The sequence below is a fragment of the Mercenaria mercenaria genome, unplaced genomic scaffold (assembly GCF_021730395.1).
Source record: "Mercenaria mercenaria strain notata unplaced genomic scaffold, MADL_Memer_1 contig_1768, whole genome shotgun sequence".
Classification (NCBI taxonomy): domain Eukaryota; kingdom Metazoa; phylum Mollusca; class Bivalvia; order Venerida; family Veneridae; genus Mercenaria; species Mercenaria mercenaria.
Genome location: NW_026459770.1, coordinates 29243 through 51650, shown reverse-complemented (window position 1 = coordinate 51650; position 22408 = coordinate 29243). Strand labels below are relative to the sequence as shown.

Here is a 22408-nt window from a genome sequence, read left to right as displayed (position 1 = left end):
CTTTTGTATGTAAGCTAGTATTAGGTTGAAGAGCATCAAATAGTCGAATGCACTGTCGTTAGATAGCTCTTGTAAAAGATCGTATTAAAATGATAGTGTGATTGTTTAATTAAAAATATCTTTATTTCACACTCTGATTAAAGATAAACTGGTATATATTTTATATTGTCAATTCAGGATATTATATGTAGCTAGTTTGCTGCATTGTTTTCATGCTATATGTAATTGATTCCAGTGATAAGACATTGTGTCTTTACACATTTTCAAGGTTAATGTCTCAGAGTTTATAAGTCCTGATTTCTTGTCTTAACTTTATACGCATTTCATCATTTATGTTTTTCATACTGTCTGAACATAATTATTACTATTTATGTTACCGGTGTCTAAAAATTAAAATGGTTAAGGTCAGTTGAGCTATTTAGGGCTATCACAACCCTGTTTAAGTTATTTATGCATGTGTCAATAAAACATTTTCTACAATGTTAAATTTAATCAAGGCATCATTGTATCCAAAGTTAGTTCAGCAAATAAAAAAGATTTTTGTTTGACCAATGTGAAATTATGGTCATCTGAGCAATTTTCACAATAGGCTTCTGTGGGAAAACGCACATTTGATGACATTTGCGAGTATATAAAAAGTTCTACAATACAGATTTTAATGCAACTTTTCATAGTTGTTGATTTATCTATTTCTAATCATATGACCAAATAAAATGTAATGGTCCGTGTGCTGAACTTTACACAATTCGCCAAATACCAATTTTAGTCCTTACATTGTTGCTTTTTTTATATTACTGTTTTGGGTTTTGAACATCAAAACCGATTAATTGTCAAAATTAACCTTGAGAAAGACAGTAGTGCTGACATTTCGACACTTAATACATGGGATATAATAGATTTCGGCAACATTTACACTACCTGTATAACAGCCACCAGGCAATATTCTAGAAGTTCCGGATAAATGGCGTTATGTCGACACTTCCTGTTAATCAAACCTGCAAAACTACCTTAACTGCATTTGGTGCAGTATACCAATCACTGAATTGCTTGTTATTTATCCTTTACTGTAACAGTTGTTATGCACGTTTGATAAACCTGAAGTAATAGGGGTAAGGTCATTTATACGAGCGTAAAATAAAGCCTATACTCGGTATACGGAAATGAAAATCGTTTGATAATTGATAGCAGCCCGTGAACAAATTCATTAAAACTGCAACGTTACTATCTTTATAAAGATAAAATATGATATCAAAATATTTGACACGGTAAATAGTCCAAAGTATGTCTTCAGCGTGTAATGTGCAGACTTTTTAAATCATGGGCAAATATTTTTAAAACAAGCATGAAGACCTAGACTTTTTATTTCACCATACTAGAGCCCATGTGTAATTTTACGACTGTGAGAAGTTTTGTCAAATCTACATTATTGAAAAACGTCTGAGCGCGTAAGTGTAATCTAACTTTTGATCTTACTATAGACGTCCGGTATGCAAACTTGTGTGGGGTCCAAATCTTTCAAACCATTCTAGCAAAAGATCAAGTACATGACCATAACTGTTTGTTTTGTTTTTTTACCGAATTATATATTTTTAAGTTTTTAAGCAAATTCTGCATTGTAGAAATAAAATTGAGCACGCAGACCTTTTTAAGAAAATTTCTTTAATTTTCTGTCTAGTTATGCAATGAAATTTAATTCTTGCTAATGTTTTATACTTTGCAATAAAGAAATGAAATACTTCAACATTCTCTTCTTTACATCCTGGTAAAAGGGAAAAAGAATAAATAATTCAGTTCAATTTTTCTTCCTCAAGTTTAATGGAAAGGGATTAGAATTGCAGTCGCTGTACAAGCAGCCTTCTGCGAATATTAAACGTCTTAAATTGGTTCTTACAATCGAAATTTTTCAGCAGGAGGGAACATTATGCATGAGGTTAGGCTAAATAATCATCAGTGTAAACGGCATATATTTTGCTATTAAGGTTAGTAGTGTCCAGTTTTGACAATTCATACAAGTAGAAAAATGAATCCGAAAACAAGTCTTCCCAGTAGACATATAAATTCATCCTCTTGTAACACAAGTTGTAAGTTAAGCACAGATTTTAACAAATCCGGTACAGGTAAACTGCCTAGATAGCCTGCACAGGGCAGAAGAAATTAACTGAACACACAACCAACAAACCAAACTGTTCAGTTTGTAAATTAATTGCAGTTTTCATATTTCCCCCAAATTAATTAGCTGCGAGAATTAATCATCGAAGTGTAACCTCAAACCAGTTTTGCCATGCTTGTCTCTGAGTAACAACAGAAAATGCATGCAGTTCGCTGAAAATTGTCAACTGACTTTCATGATATTAAAATGGCATGCTTGTGATATTTTTGTAAACTCATTTCTGTGGCACTTAGATTAAATTTTGCGTTTTTTTGTCTGCCAGCCTATTCTTTTGCAGACCAGATTTTTTTTCCTGAGTTCAGCAAAAACATTTCTACATAATGCCATGAAATTTCATCGTGTTACCGTCGCTTAAGCATAGCCTGTACGTTTAAAATCGCTGACAAATGCGTCAGGGAGTCGACTCTGGCTCATTTAGAGCATTGCACTTCCATCCTTGCGTCATAAAACTCTATCCTCTCCAATTTCTGTTACGCCCAGAAGTCGTAATATGGGGTCTCGTCCGCGGAATGGACTTTATCTCGTACCATAAATGGCACTTTCTATGCCAAAATTGCCTAAACGTCATCATAAATGATGAACCTTTGAAGAAGGGTAGTGTTACGGTCGCTTACGCATAGATTGTAAGTTTAAAGGGAAAGGCAATGTTGTTCGCATGTTAATACCGTCTGCTAGGATTTTATAAAACATTAAAAGAAGTCAGATTAAAAATGTGTAAGTTATGAGCGCTTAAATATTTGATCAAAAATGTCGGCCATTATGTTTCCATGGCAACAAATGACAAAATGGCGTATTTATTAATGTTCGAGATATATATTTGAAAATTATCTATTTAAAAGGGTATTTGCTAAATAAGAAATTCAGCAGTGTGTAAATGACGTCATAAATACACTAAAATGTTATTTTTATTTCAATAGTGGTCCGATTTTAAAAATCCTTTCAGCGTTATGAAAGGCTAGAGGATGACTTTCATATGAAATCATTTTCAGGCATCCCTTGTCCTTTGAAACCAATCTCTGACAAGTGCGTCAAGGTGTCGACTCTTTGGCTGAGTGTTTATAGCATTGGACTAGCACCACAGGGGCCCGGGATCGAATCCAATCACAGGCAGTTGGGATTTTTCATTCTAAAGCCTGCTATGTTCTTTGGTTTGTTACGCTCTTAAGTCGTAAGATGGGGGCTCTTCCGTGATATGGACTTTATCTCGTGCCTAAAATGGCACTTTCTATGCAGAAAGGGCCTATAGAAATCATCATAAATGATGACTTCTTTGAAGATGGGAAGTGTTACGGTCACTTAAGTATAGCCTGTACGTTTAAAACCAATCTCTGACAACAGCTTCAGGGAGTCGACTCTTTGGCTCAGTGGTTAGAACATTGGGTTTTCACCTGAGCGACCCGGGTTCTAATCCCGCCACAGACACTTTAGAGTTTTCGTCATTTAATTCCTTCCCCTTCAATTACTGTTACAGTACTGCTAAAAGTCGTAAGAAATGGAATATATATTTGCAGGTTAAGTTTTTGTCCCTAGATGTATTGAAAATATTGTTTGAACAATAATTATATAACCTAGAGGAATGACACTTCAAATGAATATTATTCAGCATATGAGGTTGTCAGTATAATGTGACTGGGTGGGGTATCATGCCACGTGTCTACGGCGTGATATTCCAGTAAAGCAGCATTATAAAGTTGGGCATTGTGCTCACTGCTACAAGTTGACACCGTCGTTTATATGACTGAAAAAAAATGTTGAAAAAGAAGTTAAACCCGAACACACACACACACACACATATGAAGTTGTACACAAATGGTTGTTTGCCCCCTTCCACCTTCAGAGTCATTGACCTTGATTTAGTGGAACTGGCGTTTGTACATTGTGTCACATGTGAAACCAAACGTATTTTACCTAACGTTTTGAAAACTTGCATGAATATTTATCAGAATACATAGTTGTAACCTGAGGTCACGTGTCCCCAACCATGAAAGAAAGGAGATGTATGCCGCTTAGATATATTGTAAAAACTGGTGTCACTTAAGATGTATGATACCTTTTAGGAATTTTATATAAAATATGGAAATTTACACTAAGTGTGTGTTATGCTTCCACTTCCATCATGGGATATTGCTTTTCTCCTTGATTTTGTGAATGCCCCTGGTGTCGGAGACCTGATAGGCATTTAGTGTTTGGAATGTCATGCATACTTTCGTGTGTACTCAACTACAATCTTCTTCCAGATCAAATAAAACTCTGTAAACATGATCAACATGAAGCTGGCTTGTGCTTAAGAGTTATGCAATATTAATATATATTTATTATTCCCCTCCGAAGACGGAGGGTATAGTTTTGGCGTTGTCCGTCCGTCTTTCCATTCCGTCCGTCCGTCCAAAACAATTTCTATGACATGGTGAGTATTATGACAAAACATGGTTAACTGCTGTAGGGAATGGCTATCCTACAAATCTCGGACAGATTGCATGATTAAAACAAGAGTTATGGCCCTTTGTACATACATTATATAGTGATTTATTCAATCTTCTGACCGTCCGGAGTCATATCACAGACATAGTTGGAAGGATTTTAATTAAACATGGTAGAAATGACTGCTAGAGAGCGATGCAACCCTGATTCTGTCAATTTAATTGGTTAAGAAAGACAAGATTTATGGCCCTTTGTATGGTCCGGCAAATTGAAACAATTAAATGATGATCTAGAGGAAAATTATTTAACAAAAGTGAACAAATATTACGACAGATATTGGAAAAACTTTTGAATTGTATCTGTTACTTTCAAATTGTCAGTTATTAAATCATGGGGTAAAGTTCTAGTCAAAGCAGAAAAATATGTCCTGACTTACGAAACGAAAAAATAAAAGGTTTGGGTATATTTTCCGGAAGCACAGAGCACACCAAACACAACCAGAAAGCCATGCAACGCAAACATAAATTATACTGGAAAGATGTAGCAGACAGGTCGCTTCAAAAATCCTACAACGTGTACACTTAAACTATATGCAAAATACAAAAAAGGATAAGGGGTAGAGAAAGGAAACCATAAAGATATTGAGCTTTCGTATACCTTAATACAACTTACTTTTCCCTTTGGAAGTTTTGGTAACAGTACAATAGCTCAATTAAGTGATGCCATAATCTTATATATATGAAATGAAAACAGCGATTTGAGTATATATGCAAATGTTGAACCAGTACGAATGTGTGGTACAATTCGGGTGTGTATATAAAGCAGCATCGAAACTAATCTTATTGGGTTAACTTAGTGGACTTGCTGTGGCATGTGTGCGCTCGTTTGTACTGCTAGGCGCTTTGCCGTAATTGAACTGGTGTATTGTGGTGGTGATTTAGTTCGTATAAATTCTCTCTATCGCTATATTATATTTTTGATTATGTTGTCCAGGAGTCCCACGCCCTATCCCACCAACATTGTTTTCTCTTCATATTTCGTTTGTTTCTTCATACTCAGTTTCAATGGTTATATTCTTTTAATAAATTCCCTTTCCTTTTCTATCTTGTCATAGATTTTATTTTAACTTTATTTTGCTATTTGTTAAATTTAGTGGTATCCGCTGGAAGACTGTTTCAAAGTAAGAACCAATGAAACTAAAAGATTTTGAACCCGGACCTATATGTATAATGTCTTTACAAACATTTTATTCAAATAATCTGGAGCTAGTTTGTTTTAACCGTAAAACTATGACACAGCATGATTTGTTCATCTCTCTTGCTAACTTGAAAATTAAAATGTTCATGTTCTACATGGTCTCTGGAATCACGATTTACCACACATCTCAATAACGTATTTTGAGTCGTTTGAAACTTGTTTTTTAAGACTTGAGTTAAACCTTTGTGCCAGACAGAACAAGCATAATCAAAATGACACTGAATCAAGGACATAACAAAGATATTTTTGTTAGGATGGATAAGAAAGTCTTTCTTACAGTACAGACAATTTAACCTAGCATTGTCTTTTTTAATAACTTAGTAGGCCAGGTCACCTAAGGACAATTGCTGATCTTTAGTAACCCCGAGAGACTTCACAGCTGTATACCATTATAAGTTACATTTAACTTTTATTTAGACCTGATGTTGTGTATTGAACCAAGCACAATAGACTCAGTTTTACCTAAATGCAATGATAACCCATTGTCGACAGGAAATTGACATACTAAGAACAAATCGTCAGATACAGCATTGTTCTACATCGTATCAATGTTTGCAAGATACAAGTATTCCAGAATCGTCTGCATATAACAATAGCCTTTGGACTCCACAAGTAACTATTGAAGTAGACGAAAAGACACATGAGACATCAACAATTTGCAGACTCTAAGAACAATATGACTTGTTGAACCACCTTCAAATGTCATTACCAAGACCAGAAGCTTAATAAGATGGAATGATCAACAGTGTCAAATGATATCTTTAAGTCTAACAGAACACTACCTACAATATTACCCTTATCATTTTCAATTAATAATAGCTTTGTGTGCACTGAGTGGCGTTAAAATATTTAAGAACATTAATTTAGACATGAGTGAAAAAGAGAAACTGTTGGGAAAAGTACCTTTACGTTAAGGGGAGGGCCGATCGCTAATGTTGTAAGAACTTGTGCCAAACCCTTTTGCTTTTCAATGTATCGTAAAGTTTTTTTTCTGCATAAACATGTATTTATCAGCAATAAAATATAAATAAACTAAACGTTATCACTCAGTAACACTGGATTCTAATCTGTTGATAAAAGACTAGTTTGAAAGTCTTCATTATTATAATTTTCCAAAAATCTTAAGATAATACGGGTGTGAGAACCAATGAAAGATTTAGTATTTTTTCTGGTGCAGTTAATAATGCTGTGGTCAATAAAAGGTGTATGCTTCATTCCTGATTGCGATTGTTTTCACAATTCGATACCAAAATTAAGTCAATAGTTGTTGAACTAGTAGAAAAAATTCTAGTAGGTTTACTGATCAACTGACTAAAATGAAACGTATCAATAAATGACTTAAGACACTGTTAAAGAGGATACGATTTGGTAAAAGACACGTCTGTATTAAAATCTCCAAGCAATAGAGTCTCATATTCTTAAAAAATACTGTTACTGGAACGAACAGAATCTAAGATAAAGTAAAAGTTTTGCTGTGTTAGAGTTCTATAGATGTCACCACATAGACTTTGATGTAGCTTATAACAGTTCAATCCAAGTAGCTTCAAATTCATTGTGGTTGTTGTATGGGAAGTCTTTCCGTCAGTAAATGCGCACTCAACAACCTTGCCTGTGACGATCCTTTCGCTGTATACCATAATTTTCAATGAGAATTTCCAAGTCTGGAACATAGTTATCTAACCAAGTTTCAGTTAAACATATTCGGTACTCGCCCGCTTAGCTCAATAGCGAGAGCGCAGATCTACAGATCTCGGGGTCGCGAGATCGATCCCCAGGCGGGTCATATGTTCTCCGTGACGATTTGATAAAATACTTTGTGTCTGAAATCATTTGTGCTTCACCTCTGATTCATGTGGGGAAGTAGGCAGTTACTTGCGGAGAACAGGTTGGTACTGGTACAGAATCCAGGAACACTGGTTAGGTTAACTGCCCGCTGTTACGTAGCTGAAATACTGTTGAAAAACTGCATAAAACCAAACAAACAAACAAACTAAACATATGAGTCTTCTAGCTGCAATATCAATTTCATGTAGTTCACGTAAAAGGCATTGTAAAAAGTGTAAGCCACAATTTTGCGAAAAGTTTTCATCCCTTTCACTGGCGGTTGAATAATCAGTAGCAGAAACAGGTCCCGGTCAGGGGTGAACGTCACCAAAATAACAACAAAACAATTGGTAATAAAACATCTCCCCCCAACATCCCCTCCCCCCCCCCCCAATCTCTGTGTACAGAAGAAGTAATGTTTACAAATGTGTTATAATAAACATCCTGAACATAAGTGACTGATAAAAACTTGACACTGTCTGAAATAAATTTGTCAGAACCCTGGTCAACTTTGAAAAACTTACATATTCTTCAGAGAACGGCTTGTAATAACAATGGACAGTAGGATGATTTTCAAAATGTTCATTTTATTGTGTATGGGTTCACCGAGATAGCTCTTTTAAAGCAACTTGAATTATATATTGTGTATCTATACAAGGCAGTCTGAAAGTCCGTTATATCCTCCGCCGCTGTTATGGATATTGAAAGGGTTGATGGTATTTGTTGGAAGCATTGACGTTGTTAAGTATATTTTATAGTCCATGTATGTCGACATCAATGAATTTGAAAATTCTTCAAAGGGTTTAGGAGATACAGAGCGGACACAAAATGGAAGGCTCAAACCTTTGACCCCGTGTTGTGACCTTGACCGTGAACCAACACGGCTGACTCATGGGTTCTGCACATCGTCTTGATGAGGTGATCATTTGACACAAGTATTGAAAATCCTACAAGGAGATACAGAGCTCAAACTTTTGACCTTGAGTTGTGACCTTGACCTTGAGCCGACATGGCTGACTCATAAGGTCTGCACATCCTCTTGATGAGGTGATTATTTGACCCAAGTTTCATGAAAATCCTTCAAGGGTTTAAGAGATACAGAGCGGACATAATTTGGAAGGCTCAAACATTTGATCTTGAGTTGTGACCTTGACCTTGAGCCAACATGGCTGACTCATAAGTTCTGCATATTGTCTTGGTGAGGTGATCATTTGACCCAAGTTTCATGAAATTCCTTTAAGGGGTTTAGGAGATACAGAGCGGACACAAAATGTTACGGACAAACGGAAGGACGGAAGGTCTGACGGAGACCATTCATATAACCCCCACCACTCGTGACGGGGGATTAAAAATGTAAACAAAAAAGCCTCCCTATGTCAGAGACCATCAATGTATTTTTTTTAAAAAAAATTTCAGATTAAAATTTTGTATTTTTATTGCCAATAGATTAATTTTAAAAATACCGATGAAGAGATTGCAAGAAAAAAATGGAGTATGAAAGAAATTGTGGAGCTCAAGAACCATAGCTGCGTTTTGCATGAATTTCATATTATCTCTTAGCCAGATAATGTGTTTGCAACTGCTTGAAGGGAAATGCAAAGAAATGTGTTATATTGACCTGACAGACGACAGTCAGAGGAAATGCAGTATGCAAACACGGTAAACGACTGCACTGTTAAGACGCTAGACATAACATTATTTTTCTAGCTGCATTATTAAACATTATACAATTATTGTCTCTTGAGCCATTGGATATGATGTGATATTCACCGGAAGAAGGCAATATTGACCTCAGCCGAGGTCAATATTGCCTTCTTCCGGTGAATATCACATCATATCCAATGGCTCAAGAGTCAATAACTGTTTTATTATATGAACAAATATTTCTTGCAACATATTTAATATTTGAAAGTAACAATAACTGTGTGAAACTTCTATTCTATTTTTAGAAAGTTATGTTTAATGGGGGAAACCTACTAACCATTAAACATGAAATATACTTTGAAAGATGATGAGCGGTTTCGGCCAATGAAATTTAGGTTATTATTAGAATATATCATAATATACAATATGGACCTGTGATCAAGTTTGTGAAGCTCTTTCCGTTTTATTGAACAACATTTACATCAGGTTTGGGAACGCAGTTTTCAGACAAGTAATTTGTATTCCCATGGGAACAAATTGTGCACCCTTGTCGCAGATTTGTTTTTATATTGTTACGTTGGACCTTTCTCCAGATACGCAGGCGAACATTATTACTGCATTTACTAAGACATCATGCTATCTGGATGATATTCTTCATATGGATACTCCGTTTTATTTGGTCAATTGGTGGATACTATTTATCCCCGGTGGCTCCAGTTAAAACATCTAACAATTCGGATACTACTGCTACATTTTTACATCTCCCTATCTATGGCAATATTATACATACCGAAATTTATGACAAGAGGTATGATTTTAATTTTAGTATTGTAAATTTCCCCCATTATCTCAGGCTACATCTTATGGGGTATATATTTCTCAAGTAAATCGGTTTGCCAGAGCGTGTAGTCATGTTTAGGATTTCAATGAACATAATCAATATATTACAAACAAAACATCTTCAGCAGGGCTACCGTTATTACAAATTGCGTACATATTTCGCTAAATTTTACTATCGTTATTCTGATTTGTTTTTAAAATTCAGTAGTAATTTAAAGACACATCTGCGAGAAGGTATTTCAAATCCCGATTACAAATTTGTAAAATTACAAAACGTTTTATTTAAAGAGGTTACGACCCAACTGTTTTGAGACACACCGCATGTTTTTACAGTTGGACACTACGTTTCCCTGTTTGATTGTGTCTGACAGAAGAGGGGGAGGACTCCCCAGTGGTGGTTTTGCCACTGACAGTTCCAAGGCGTTGACCCACTGTGTATGTTTTTGCCTCGTGTGTTTGATCTGTGTATGAGTGTGCATGTTGGTAGTGTGCACATATGCGTGCTGTGAGTTTTGTTTTGGGGAGACTGCGTTTTTGAAACGTGGCATTTCCTGCCTGATAATTATCCTTGTTGGTCAGAATCTTTGTCTCAACAAACGTTTGGACAAGTTTAAAGCGGTTCATCTATTTTCAAAAATAAGGTTAATTTTCTTAAATCATAAAAGTCTTTGACTAGACGCCATGTTTTCTACCTGTCATATCTGAAAATTGTAACAAGGACGTTTGTCCTTATGAAATCTAAATTAGAAACTAGGCATCCTGGTCGTAAACTAGGTTAGCTTGTCGAATCATAAATTTTCTACAATTTCTATTTGAAATGTCGTCATAACAGTCTTTATTGTAGGCTCGGTATGCATCTTGCTCATTTCGATCAATAGCTAGGTTATCAAGCCAAATCAGACAAGTGTCTGCATTACATGCAATATTATCTACCTTGACCATATAAGCCTTGTCAGAATATTGATCTTTGTATATTATTATGTCAAAAAAGTAAGAGAAAAAGAACATAAGAAACGTCATTGATGGTCAAAAAATACGTCACTATGTCAAAAAATACAAACGTCTTCTTAGCACTACGGAAATCACATCTTCTTCCAGAGCTTTAAATGTTTACCTGTACGTAATCGAAGTTATGTTTAAAATATGATCATTTGAGGAGTGCATTTGATGTCACTTCATTAAATCATAGAAAATACTTATTTACACTCTCAAGGCCGCATTTGCTACCTGATATACGTTAAACTTCTAGGAAAAGTTTAAAACAGTGTCATCTGAATTTATAAACGAGGTCTTCTTATCAAATCTACCCTTTTAACCTACTTTTTATCCCAATCATTCTGAAACTTTATCAGAATGTGTGGCTTTTTGAAAACCGGAGCGAGTTTGAAAATGTTGATCAGATAAGCGATACAGCACCTCCATATACCTCTTGTTAAAAATGCAGTAGCCCATGCAAGAAATCAATAAAAATAAGTATCATCCTTTTTTGATTTGTTAAAAACGTCATATGCTGTTTAACAAAAGCAAAATTACTGTTTTACTGCATAGCAATAGATAAAGCCTATGTTGTTCATATTAACAGAAATAACATAAAATTAGCAAAATATACTCTCAGTACATTTAAAACCGCTCATGTTTTTTTTATTAAAACGGCAACATTATAACTAAACATTTTCTTTAACATTCTGAAGATCTTTAGAGTTTGGATATTTTATTTCGTTCGCATGCGTAAAAATATTTTTATGTAGTCCAACATTTAAACATTTCAGTGGGCAAATAATCTTCAAACGAAACTAACGTTCACAAAGAGCATTGTAGTATAGCAATTTTGTTGAAAACTGGAACGTTTTAATTTTTATAATTCGTTTCTTTTCTTTTCAATACCAGTTTTATTTTATGATATTTTCTGTAAACGACGTGGTTTAAAGTCAGAAAATGTTACTCTTTATCACATCAATAACATAAATTTTATTATACACTTTTAAAAAGATTCAACGTATTCTTAATGTAAAAAGTAAAATTTATTGATTCTTCAGCTTTTAGGAACAAGTCCATACAGCTTACACTGGTTTAAAACTCTAAAAGCTTTAATATATCTTCTAAAACGTCTTAATCCGAATTAGTGTTTTTGAAAATTTGTTTTGCTGATTCTACGAAAACGGAGAAAAACCATGGTTGTGCGTTTTCAAATGTTTTGTGCGTATTTTGAAACTATCGAAACCGAAGATGTTTATCACTTAGATTTTTAGAGTTCTAAATACATTTAAAATGTTTGTAAGTATAATTTTCAGATTGAGTAGTTGCTGTATAGCTGTAGAGTTATACTTCATTAATGAGTCACATCTAATCCTGATTAGTTTTGTAGATCCATTTGAATATGCCGACACAGCAAATGACGTTTTTGTCTTGCATTCTCGGAAATGATGAAACGTTGCTATGCTAGGATCAAGATATTCTCTGAAAAGTAATGTTCATAATTTAATACTTGGCCACGTAGACAATATCAAATTAGCGACAGGACCTATGATTGAAGAAGATATTTAATATGCGCACATTTATTTTTTAAATCTCATAAGTAAGGCTTTTATACCAAGAAAGAATATAGATAAAAAGGTAAATAAACATAAAATTTTGTCAATCCACGGGTTTAAGGATATTAAATGGAAGAACAGGTAGAAATCCAAACCAAAATAATTTTATATATGGTGAGCTTGGTAGGACATCATTGTTTATAAGAAGAGGTGTGGGTGTTATTGGATATTGGCGAGAATTGTATGAAATGAATTAAAATTATGTAATAGCTTTTTATGATTATTTGATGTGCAGACAATTAACAGTAAGGCCAAATAGAATTTTTTGACAAAATCGAAAAAATCGGATTGGCTATTCAATGGTGTTAGTCATAATACTGTATTTATATCTGTACTTAAAACTAGATTAACTGAATTCATACAAAACTGGTTGTCTGAGATATCAGCCATTCATCAAGGGCACACAGTTATACTTTGTTTTAAAGTTTCAAGTAAATTAGAAAATGTCATTAAGTTTAGAAATGCACTTAAGAGTCTAATCACACAGACTAGATATTGAAGCAGAAATTTGTCATAAACCTGTCCCGATTCCCACCACTGACAGAAAATGTAACTATTGTTTTAAGTTTGAGGATGAAATTTGTTTTGTATAAGAAAACTCGCTTATATATGATTTGAGAAAAAGGAATATAAAGAAATATTACTGGTTAATACTATATATACCAAGATGTATTGAATAAATACGTCTTAAAATGTTAATATTAACATGAACATGAAGCAACATACGTACATAAAGCTTTTGACATTGGAAATCAATATTGTTAATATTTTAAATAACCATAAGCCTCATTTACCTCTTACCGATGGGTGTCTAATTTGTTGTAAATGAATTGTTCTTCTAGGTCTTAATTTGTCTCCTGTCTGACCTATGTAATATTCATTGCACTCATTATTACATGTCATAACATGATGTTTTTAAATTATTATTGCATCACTGACGGGCACCTTGTTAAAACCACTAACCTTCCGTAAGACTTCCACACATGAACCCAAATCAGTGAGGGGCATAAATTTCATTTGAAGTAAGTAACCTTTACCACTCGGCAACGGAGATCCCCTAACTATTTCAAAGAACACCTACAGACAAGAATTATTATTATAAGCGCTATCAATTACTATGAGATAACATGTTGTTGACAACATTCATTGAAATAACAATAATATTTGACTTGGTAAATTTCTTCTTGGGCAAAGCAGGTGCTTGTTGTTAAAACCCGTTCAAATGTAAAAATCGACCATGTCTGTTCTATTTGCTATCTTGCATTTGGATCATAGATGAACAGTAAAAATCAATTTTGTTCATTTGGGATTTTAGTATTTAGACAATAACATGGGCCTGATAGAAATAGACATGTATTTAGTAAACAGGTTGATATTGCATTTTCTTATGCTCAGTACTTGCTCATGCTTAGTAAAATTGATTCAGTCATTCATCACAACATCTGATATATATTTTTTATTTATGTTACGAGGTATAAAATTATCTTCATTTGTTGAATTTATATGCTTGCTTAGTTCAGCATGGACAGTGCACTTCTAGGTATCACGTGGTCTTGAATTCGAACGCCAGACAAGGCGTATGTTCCACGTGTCGATTTTATAAAAAACACGTCGTGTTTGAAGTCAGTGTGACTTCCACCTCATTTGCAGAATTTTGCAGTTACTGTCAAAGAACATGCTAGTACAGGTACAGAACCTAGGAACATTGGTGAGCTTATTGTCAGTCGTTAAAATATTAAAATACTGTTTAAAAAAGGCGCTAAACCAAAACACAAACATACATGTATGTACGAAAGATTTCTAGCAGAAAAAGTTAAGTTAATTTAGTAACAATGTACATTTAAATGTCTTTCTCATGTGATCTCATTTATGTAATGTATTGATTGTTATTTTCCTATACAGGCCTGAGTAATGAATTTAGTAATACAGCAAACATTTGAATCCTAAGCAACTCCTATTAGTCTAAATTAGTTGTCTTTATTCTGCATCTAATCATGTTTCATCCCACTTAACATAAATAACATGGATCACATATAAAAGGGGATAACAATCACGCTTGTGGTGGCATCGCTAGTTTAATGTGAATGTCATTGTTTATTACTCTTGCACTTTATATAGTAAATTTAACGTTTTACAAACCATTTACAATGTTTACACAAAACGAGATGATGCAGGGCGCAGAAGACTGTTTCAACTATCAACACTTTAAACATGAAATAATACATACGAATATATTATAGTGATTTCGCCTTCTGGCTGTCCACACAGCGCATGCAAACCTATTTTTAGCAGACAATTTAAATGACGGACCAAATAAAAGTCTTTCTATTTTAAAAAACTATTTTCGGTTTCCATCTCCTTTACATATTGTAATCACTTTAAATGCGAGTGTCATCTTCGAAAATCAGATCTAAACTAAAAAAGATGAAATAAAGTGTTATTTGAAAACAAAACAATATCAGGAAAAAAAGTCATCACGGAGCAGAAAATGTAAGGATGTTTTAAAGTAACACAATACTTTTATATATGCTGCAAAGCAAAGAATGAAGGTTTTGAGAAACATTCTTCCCTCGGGTATTCTTAACATTAAAAGAATAAATTGGATAAAAGACATCTCACAACTACAAGCAAGCAGTTGAAAACATTTCAAATTATAGCTTTTTTACCTCAAAAAGCCATTTTTCGGAATAAGTTGGTGTATCATCCCTTTACCGACTTGAACTCGTGATGGCATATAAATGTTTTTTACCCTATCATCAACTGGTTGAGTTGCATCTTGGTATCTTCCTATCAACAACGGATGTGTTGCATTGGTAGCTATTCCGGATGTAAAGTGAAGATTTGCGTACAGCGAATATACTCCTATCGTGTCCTTTCGAAATAAGTTTGTCTTCATATGTAAATATATAATTCCTGTTTGCAATACTGATCAGTTATTCGTATGACGACAAAGACATGTATTTCTATTGAGAGACAAATTTGAAAGAACACGTAATAATACTTTACATGTAGAGGAAAAACAATTTGTATTAATTCTAAAGCACGCAGTTCAAGGTATAACAATAATCCTACAACATTTAAGCGGGCTGATTCGAATTAGTTTTATTCTTTCGAAACAGAAGTTGTTTTTGTCAGAGTACTGAAATTTCTACGTACTTTTGGTATAGACATTATATAAAAACTTTCTGCAGGTACTATAATTAGCATCTGTACCGTTCTTTATAAAATACGCTAAAAAGTAAGAGGGATGTTCAATAATTTCCCGGAATAATTCCCTTTCTTCACATACCCTCATCTCTTCATATATCATCAAAAATAAAACAAATCCTTTAAACGGTTATATAATATAGATATAGGAATGTTTAATTGATATGTCAACTTAATTTTTTCTTTTGAAAACTTAAGGAAATTCTAGTCACCATAGCAACGTCATGCGACGTCATCCGGCACATTTTTATGTCTTATTCTTCTTTGCATTCGATTAAACATTACATACCACTAACTTACATTCAAAGTTCATTTTCGTAAATTTGGTGAATATTACGTGAATTTTAAGCGTTACGCCAATAACATCAAATTATAAATGTACCATCATTAAAATATTGGGCCGGCGAACTATGTTGGTCATCGTCTGAAAATCAATTTATTATTTTGTATTTTGAATAGACAATTAGAAAAAGTGTAAGTTGCTTGTTAAAAATGAACATACTAAAGTGACATAAGAAAGAACGTTTAAGCGGTGGTGTTAGGGGTTTAAAGGGAGTAAGAAGGTATCATTTACGACTACCGCTTCAGATGTAAGAAAACAAAAATGTCCAGTCACGTTTTGAGAAATTGTAATGTACTAATCATTCTCCTTTAGGCTTTACTTTATTGATAGCTCATTGTTTACTGACCTAGTTTTGCAAGATCATTATGTCAATAAGTTATTTATTTTCTATGGTGCTCCATAATGTTCTACCACAATACTGATAAGCAGGATGTTACATTTTTTTTAAAATCTGGATTGTTCTTGATTTTTCTTTTTATTCTTGACGATTCTGGAACCTTCCATGATACTTTAAATAGGAAGCTGCCTTAGGACAGAGGAGAAACTACAGTAATATCTATCTAATTGAAAAACTATCCTGTATTTTTAAATAACAAATCATTACCAGTTTGGACATATAACATTTGAAGGATTTACATTAATATTGTGGCTTTAAAAATATCTTTGAAAAGAGGATTGATATACTTTGGATATACTAAATTCAATTTGGACTGTTCAAGTTGGTTGTGTTAACCTAAACAAACTGTTATTCTAGGCCTTATATTTGTGATGCTGAGTTGTATTCCTAACACTGTATTTGATAGAAAGCACGGTGTCCTACTAAAATAATTTTATTTGTGTCGAATGGTCTCCATTGGCTATACATAACATAAGATTTTAGTCCAAACAAACAATACTCTACACGAACGTTTCAAAGTCTATATTACAGGCCGATTTCGAATCTAACATAAAAAGGCACTGTTTCATTACTTGTCTAAAAGTCTTATGTGTGATAACCGTTGCTCAGTTTCTTAAAGAAGATTTTGTAAACTGACCGATTAATCTTGACGTTTAATGTTTTACATAAAAAGAAAAAAACTGAAACTGTTTTATTTGATTAAACGCCATTTTTTACGTAAAACATATCCAATGGCGTTTTACAAACACATAAAAAAGACGTCTAAAACTTAAGACATTTTAAAGATGTATGAAATAAATGAGCATAAATATCATTGTGAATAAACTATTTAGTAAGTATTAAACAAAAGATCAGGCATCAGATAAAATTAATAAAGTATTAGAATATTAAGATACAGTAAGATAGCTGTTTCGTTAGTAAGTAAGTAGAACTGAGTTATTGTGACATGTCCATAAGTTATTACAAACAACTGTATTTTTGTATTTGTGATAAAATTGTTCATATTCGAATAAATTTACACAATAAAAATCATTCAGTTCATCTAAATCCATTTAAAATGTTTCCTTTTTTTCTGTACGCATGTGTACCTAAATTATATACGTAGTTGTTTGTGTTACCAGGATGTATGCAGTAAAGCTCAACACTTTAGAAACATGTATATTTATAAACATAACTCTTCAGCTAAATAAATCTGAAGGGTTCAAGGGGAGAGAGGGTTTGGTTGCAAATGCGTCGTACATTCAATACCCCCCAAAACGAAACTAAGGCTGTTTTCAAGGCTAATCTTAAAATTTTGATGCTGAAAGCATCCATCTGAATCAAGTTTAAGTACATTCGTATTATTAAATGTGATAAAAATAAATAACATCATCAGCAACAACAACACCAACAATAATAATATTGATAATAATGATAATAATAATGGTGCATTTATTTAACATCTGATTTTCTCAATGAAGCATTAGAATGATGGTGTGCTTGAGCTTTAACTCATATATTGTCTTTTAGAACATAAAATATAATGTTTTATATAAAATATTTTACAGGGTTTTAAATAAGATGTTTTGCGTTACAAGACCAAACACATAGAAGTGCTTGCTCTTTTGAAATAAATCCATTGGCCTAATATATTAATAGAACATATCTAGCTATTGATACCCCAAGTACAGTATTAGTACTGAAAAATAGATGTGGGAAAGAAAATAGGACGGGACAGGAATGCAGACTAGTATCTAAAATAAACGATGTATGTACAAGTTAACTTGTTTTTGAAATACTATTAATGACCATTAAGTGTGTTTAACTCTTGTTTAAATATCAATAATTGCTTAAACACGCCAAAATTAGTTTCGTTCACTTAAGGTAGTTCGATACATTTTGTGCGCATGCGCGAATGGTCTCGTTTTACGTAAAGTCGAAAAATTTAAGTGTGTTGAATTTTACTTATTTTTTAATTGCTATCCAAGAGAATCTTCAATAACCGGCGTCTTAATGGAAAAGGTAGAAGGAAACTATTCGTTGAGGCTTTAAATTTAAGTTTATCGCGGGATTTTTAACGACATTCACCGGTTTCGTAAAGCGGTCGTTTGTTTTGGCGCAATGCGGAAGTGTCGTCTTGATGCAGTTTTTTGGCTTAAAAGTTGACGAATTCTTCGTCTCACAACGTCTGTCATTTGTTTTACGTTTGCCATCAGTTTTAGGCAGTAACTGTTAGCTGTTGAGAGTACCGGAACAGACTGTGAAGTATTTCTATAGATCTAAATATGGTTCGTAAAAAAGGACATTTTGTCTGGCATTCGGAATTCCTACACTAGTGATCCATGAGGACTTTATCCAGTTTCCAGAATGGCAGGAAGGAAGGACTTATTGAATTGGACCACTTGACAAGGCAGCTTACAAAAGTCAGAAATTTAAAAGCAGCCACTGGGGGACAGTAAATTAAAGCTTGTCTACATTTTCCATAAAATTTCCAAAATAAATACTGGAAAAAAAACAACATGGAAATACATACGACATCAACACAAAATAGCACAGCACCAGAATGAATGCGGAAGTTGTCATGAGTGGTGTGGCATTGTTCCTGTTCATTTATGGTTTACAGATTCCAAAAGTGTGGTGAGTCATGTAAAATATATTGTATTGTCATTTGATAGTAGATCATACTGTACTATAATTGTTGTTTAATTATTTTAGTTCATTCTAAAGCCCTCAACAGACGGTAGGTTTTTGTTGTACAACACCAATTAAATTTAAGATGTACAGCCAAATGTTATCGTGTGTACGATGCTATTCCTTGATTTCGTAAATCTTTCTTGACCTACAGATTAGGACATGTTCTATTTTGTAAGATTTGAGCCGTGTCATGAGAAAACAAACATATTGCCTTTCCGACCAGCATCTGCGCAGTCTTGTCCATGCTGTTCGCTATGAAATGGTTTCTCTAATTGCAATAGACTTTGAAAGCAAACATCATTGATCCTGATCAGACTGCGTGGATGCACAGGCTGGTCTTGATCCATGCTGGTCGCAAAGCCACTATGTTGGTTTTCTCATGGCGTGGCTCATTTGTGTCATGCATAATCAAATTCATTGGATATTATTTTTATTAAGAATGGTTACATTCAGACATTCTTTTCAGTACCTATTTTAAAATAGTACATCTTTGAGATAATTAAATTAGTGTTGTACAGCTAGAACTTAATATCTGTTGAGGCCTTAAGGTTCTTTTATCTTTTCTGGAGTAATGGACCATCGTGCTTAAATATGTTTTATCATGATGATTTATGAATGAATTAATAAAGACCTAGTATACATAATTTTAAAATATTTAATTATAAGTAATCAAGTTAGTATTCTGTAACAATGCGAATTGTATTGATTGTCAATTTTCAGAACCAGATATGATTATGTCTATTTTCAGAACCAGATATGAGTAGAGTACAGTTTGAGAAATGTCTTGGTAGAACAGATACTAAGGAAATAATAAAGAGCAGAACAGACCACATTTCTCCTTCTTATAACTGGTAAAGTTCGAAGTAAGGGCGAGTACAATAATGCAGCCCCAGTGAGAGTTCGTGATGAGGTGTCAACTGTAAATGTGTGGTCGTTAAATGATGTGCAGTCAGATTGACAAGTATTTGAAGTAACATTAATTTATAAATTATCAATTCTGAGAGAAATTTTTGCTGAGCTTTGTGCAGGATACTCTTAAAAAATACGTGAACCAGAATTTTATATTATAAGTACAATGTCAGATGTACTCCAGACTTCACACATATATGTTGATGTTTATACATATGTGGTGATTAATTTGTCAAGTGAAGAAATTTTATGAATGTTAGTGGGTGACAGAACAGAATTACAAAGTCAATTACAGAGGTCGACAACACTGAGTTTAGGATGCAGAAAAAATCCGGTGATTCTGACGAAACAACATACATAGAAAGATTATACTAGTAAAATGAAAACTTTTAGTGTATGGAAAAGTTTGGAAGCAGGTTTACCATTGACAGAAGAGACAGTATTTACAGACTGGTCTACACTTATTTTGATTTGACTTTTACACGGTGATTCCTCCAGTAAACAGCTAGTGATCTGAGAGAATTGTGTTCATTATATCATACAGGTTTAGAGTGAATGTAAACTTAATGTGTATTTAAATCAATCAAAATTTTTCAAAATTGGATGTTGAAACTTTACAACTGTTTAGTATTTCAGTAATCAGTTAGGATTTTTGAGTGATTTCAATAAAGTACAAATTAAAAAAAAAAAGAATCACTATCAGCCAAGTTGATGTGCTATTGTAAAAGATAGAAAGAAAATTCACAAGTCACATTAACTTGGTAAAAGGGATTTTAACAGAATTAAACTATAATTGGTGAAGGAATCTGCATGTTGTATCAAATAGCTATAATGTATTTTGTAGTTCTTTGGATGTATCTTCTATCTATCTCTTTTCAAACTAAATTCTGTCTCTTAAATCTATTGAAATTGCCATCAAAATAAAAATTTCTTTTAAAAACAATATATTTAACAATTAAAAGGTATATTCAACAAGCCAGTACTTTGTTACTAATCTTAGTCAATGGAATTTATTTTTAGACTCGCTCTATTTTTTTTAATTCAGTTTCTGGATCCCCATTTATTAGTTACTGTACACATTTTGGGATTCCAGCAATTTTCCACATCCTCATTACAAGGTAGTATTGATTTTTCACTGGTCCAGTGGTTAACTAATTTTAGCATAAAGTAAAACTGTTCTATTAATAGATTTTCAGAAAATATGTTTGAGTTATTTATACCCAGTATACAAATTCATGTACTTTTATTTGATTTGAACATTACTGTTTAATATTATCCTGAACAAATTACAGGTTTTCTTTGCTTTATATTAGAGAATTTTGGTAAATTTCGTTGATGAAAGGTCCAAGGTACTTTTCTCAAATAGTCAATTAATAGAAATTTTCAAATATAATATCTTGTGCAGTGAATTAAAAAGAAATTTATTTATTTCAGTACTAGTCAGTTCTGAACTTGAAAGATACTTTGATAGGTTTTTAGCTCGACTATTCGAAGAATAGGGGAGCTATCCTACTCGCCCCGGCATGAGCGTGAGCGTCACACAAATGTTAAAGTTTGCGTACCACCCCAAATATTTTCAAAGTGCATTAAGATATTGCTTTCATATTTTACATACTTGTTTACCATCATGACCCCAGTCTGTAAAAAAGAGGAGGCAAATCTGTCAAGCATTTTGACTGAATTATGGCCCCTTTTCGACTTAGAATAAATGTTAAAGTTTGTGTACCACCCCAAATATTTTCAAAGTGCATTAAGATATTGCTTTCATATTTTGCATACTTGTTTACCATCATGACCCCAGTCTGTAAAAAAGAGGAGGCAACTCTGTCAAGCATTTTGACTGAATTATGGCCCCTTTTCGACTTAGAATATGCTTATTGTAAAGTTAAAGTTTGCGTACCACCCCAAATATTTTCAAAGTGCATTAAGATATTGCTTTCATATTTTACATACTTGTTTACCATCATGACCCCAGTCTTTAAAAAAGAGGAGGCAACTCTGTCAAGCATTTTGACTGAATTATGGCCCCTTTTCGACTTAGAATAAATGTTAAAGTTTGCGTACCACCCCAAATATTTTAAAGTCCATTGAGGTATTGCTTTCATATTTTGCATACTTGTTTACCATCATGA

The 22408-nt window shown here is 33.5% G+C and overlaps 1 protein-coding gene and 1 long non-coding RNA gene across 2 annotated transcripts; one reads left to right on the top strand and one right to left on the bottom strand.

Annotated features, from left to right (window-relative positions):
• Window positions 1-12231: 12231 nt before the first annotated feature.
• On the bottom strand, window positions 12232-15679 carry LOC128551856 (uncharacterized). Its single transcript, XM_053532781.1, has 2 exons — window positions 15414-15679; window positions 12232-12613 (listed from the first exon to the last, which is right to left on the bottom strand). Exons 1-2 carry the CDS (start codon window positions 15641-15643, stop codon window positions 12394-12396), a joined length of 450 nt encoding a protein of 149 aa, XP_053388756.1. The 5' UTR covers window positions 15644-15679; the 3' UTR covers window positions 12232-12393.
• A 2996-nt stretch (window positions 15680-18675) lies between these two features.
• LOC128551855 (uncharacterized) lies at window positions 18676-21709 on the top strand. The gene is made up of 2 exons (XR_008368907.1): window positions 18676-19310; window positions 20116-21709. It is a non-coding gene; the product is annotated as an uncharacterized LOC128551855 (long non-coding RNA).
• Window positions 21710-22408: the final 699 nt, after the last annotated feature.

Bases quoted from the DNA above. Each gene is read 5' to 3' on its own strand.
- LOC128551856 (XM_053532781.1), bottom strand. From the start codon at position 15,643: ATGAAGACAAACTTATTTCGAAAGGACACGATAGGAGTATATTCGCTG. The intron at 12,614-15,413 runs GTAAAAAAGCTA...ATTACTTTTCAG, and splicing joins CCGAAAAATGGCTTTTTGAG to AGAATATCTTGATCCTAGCA.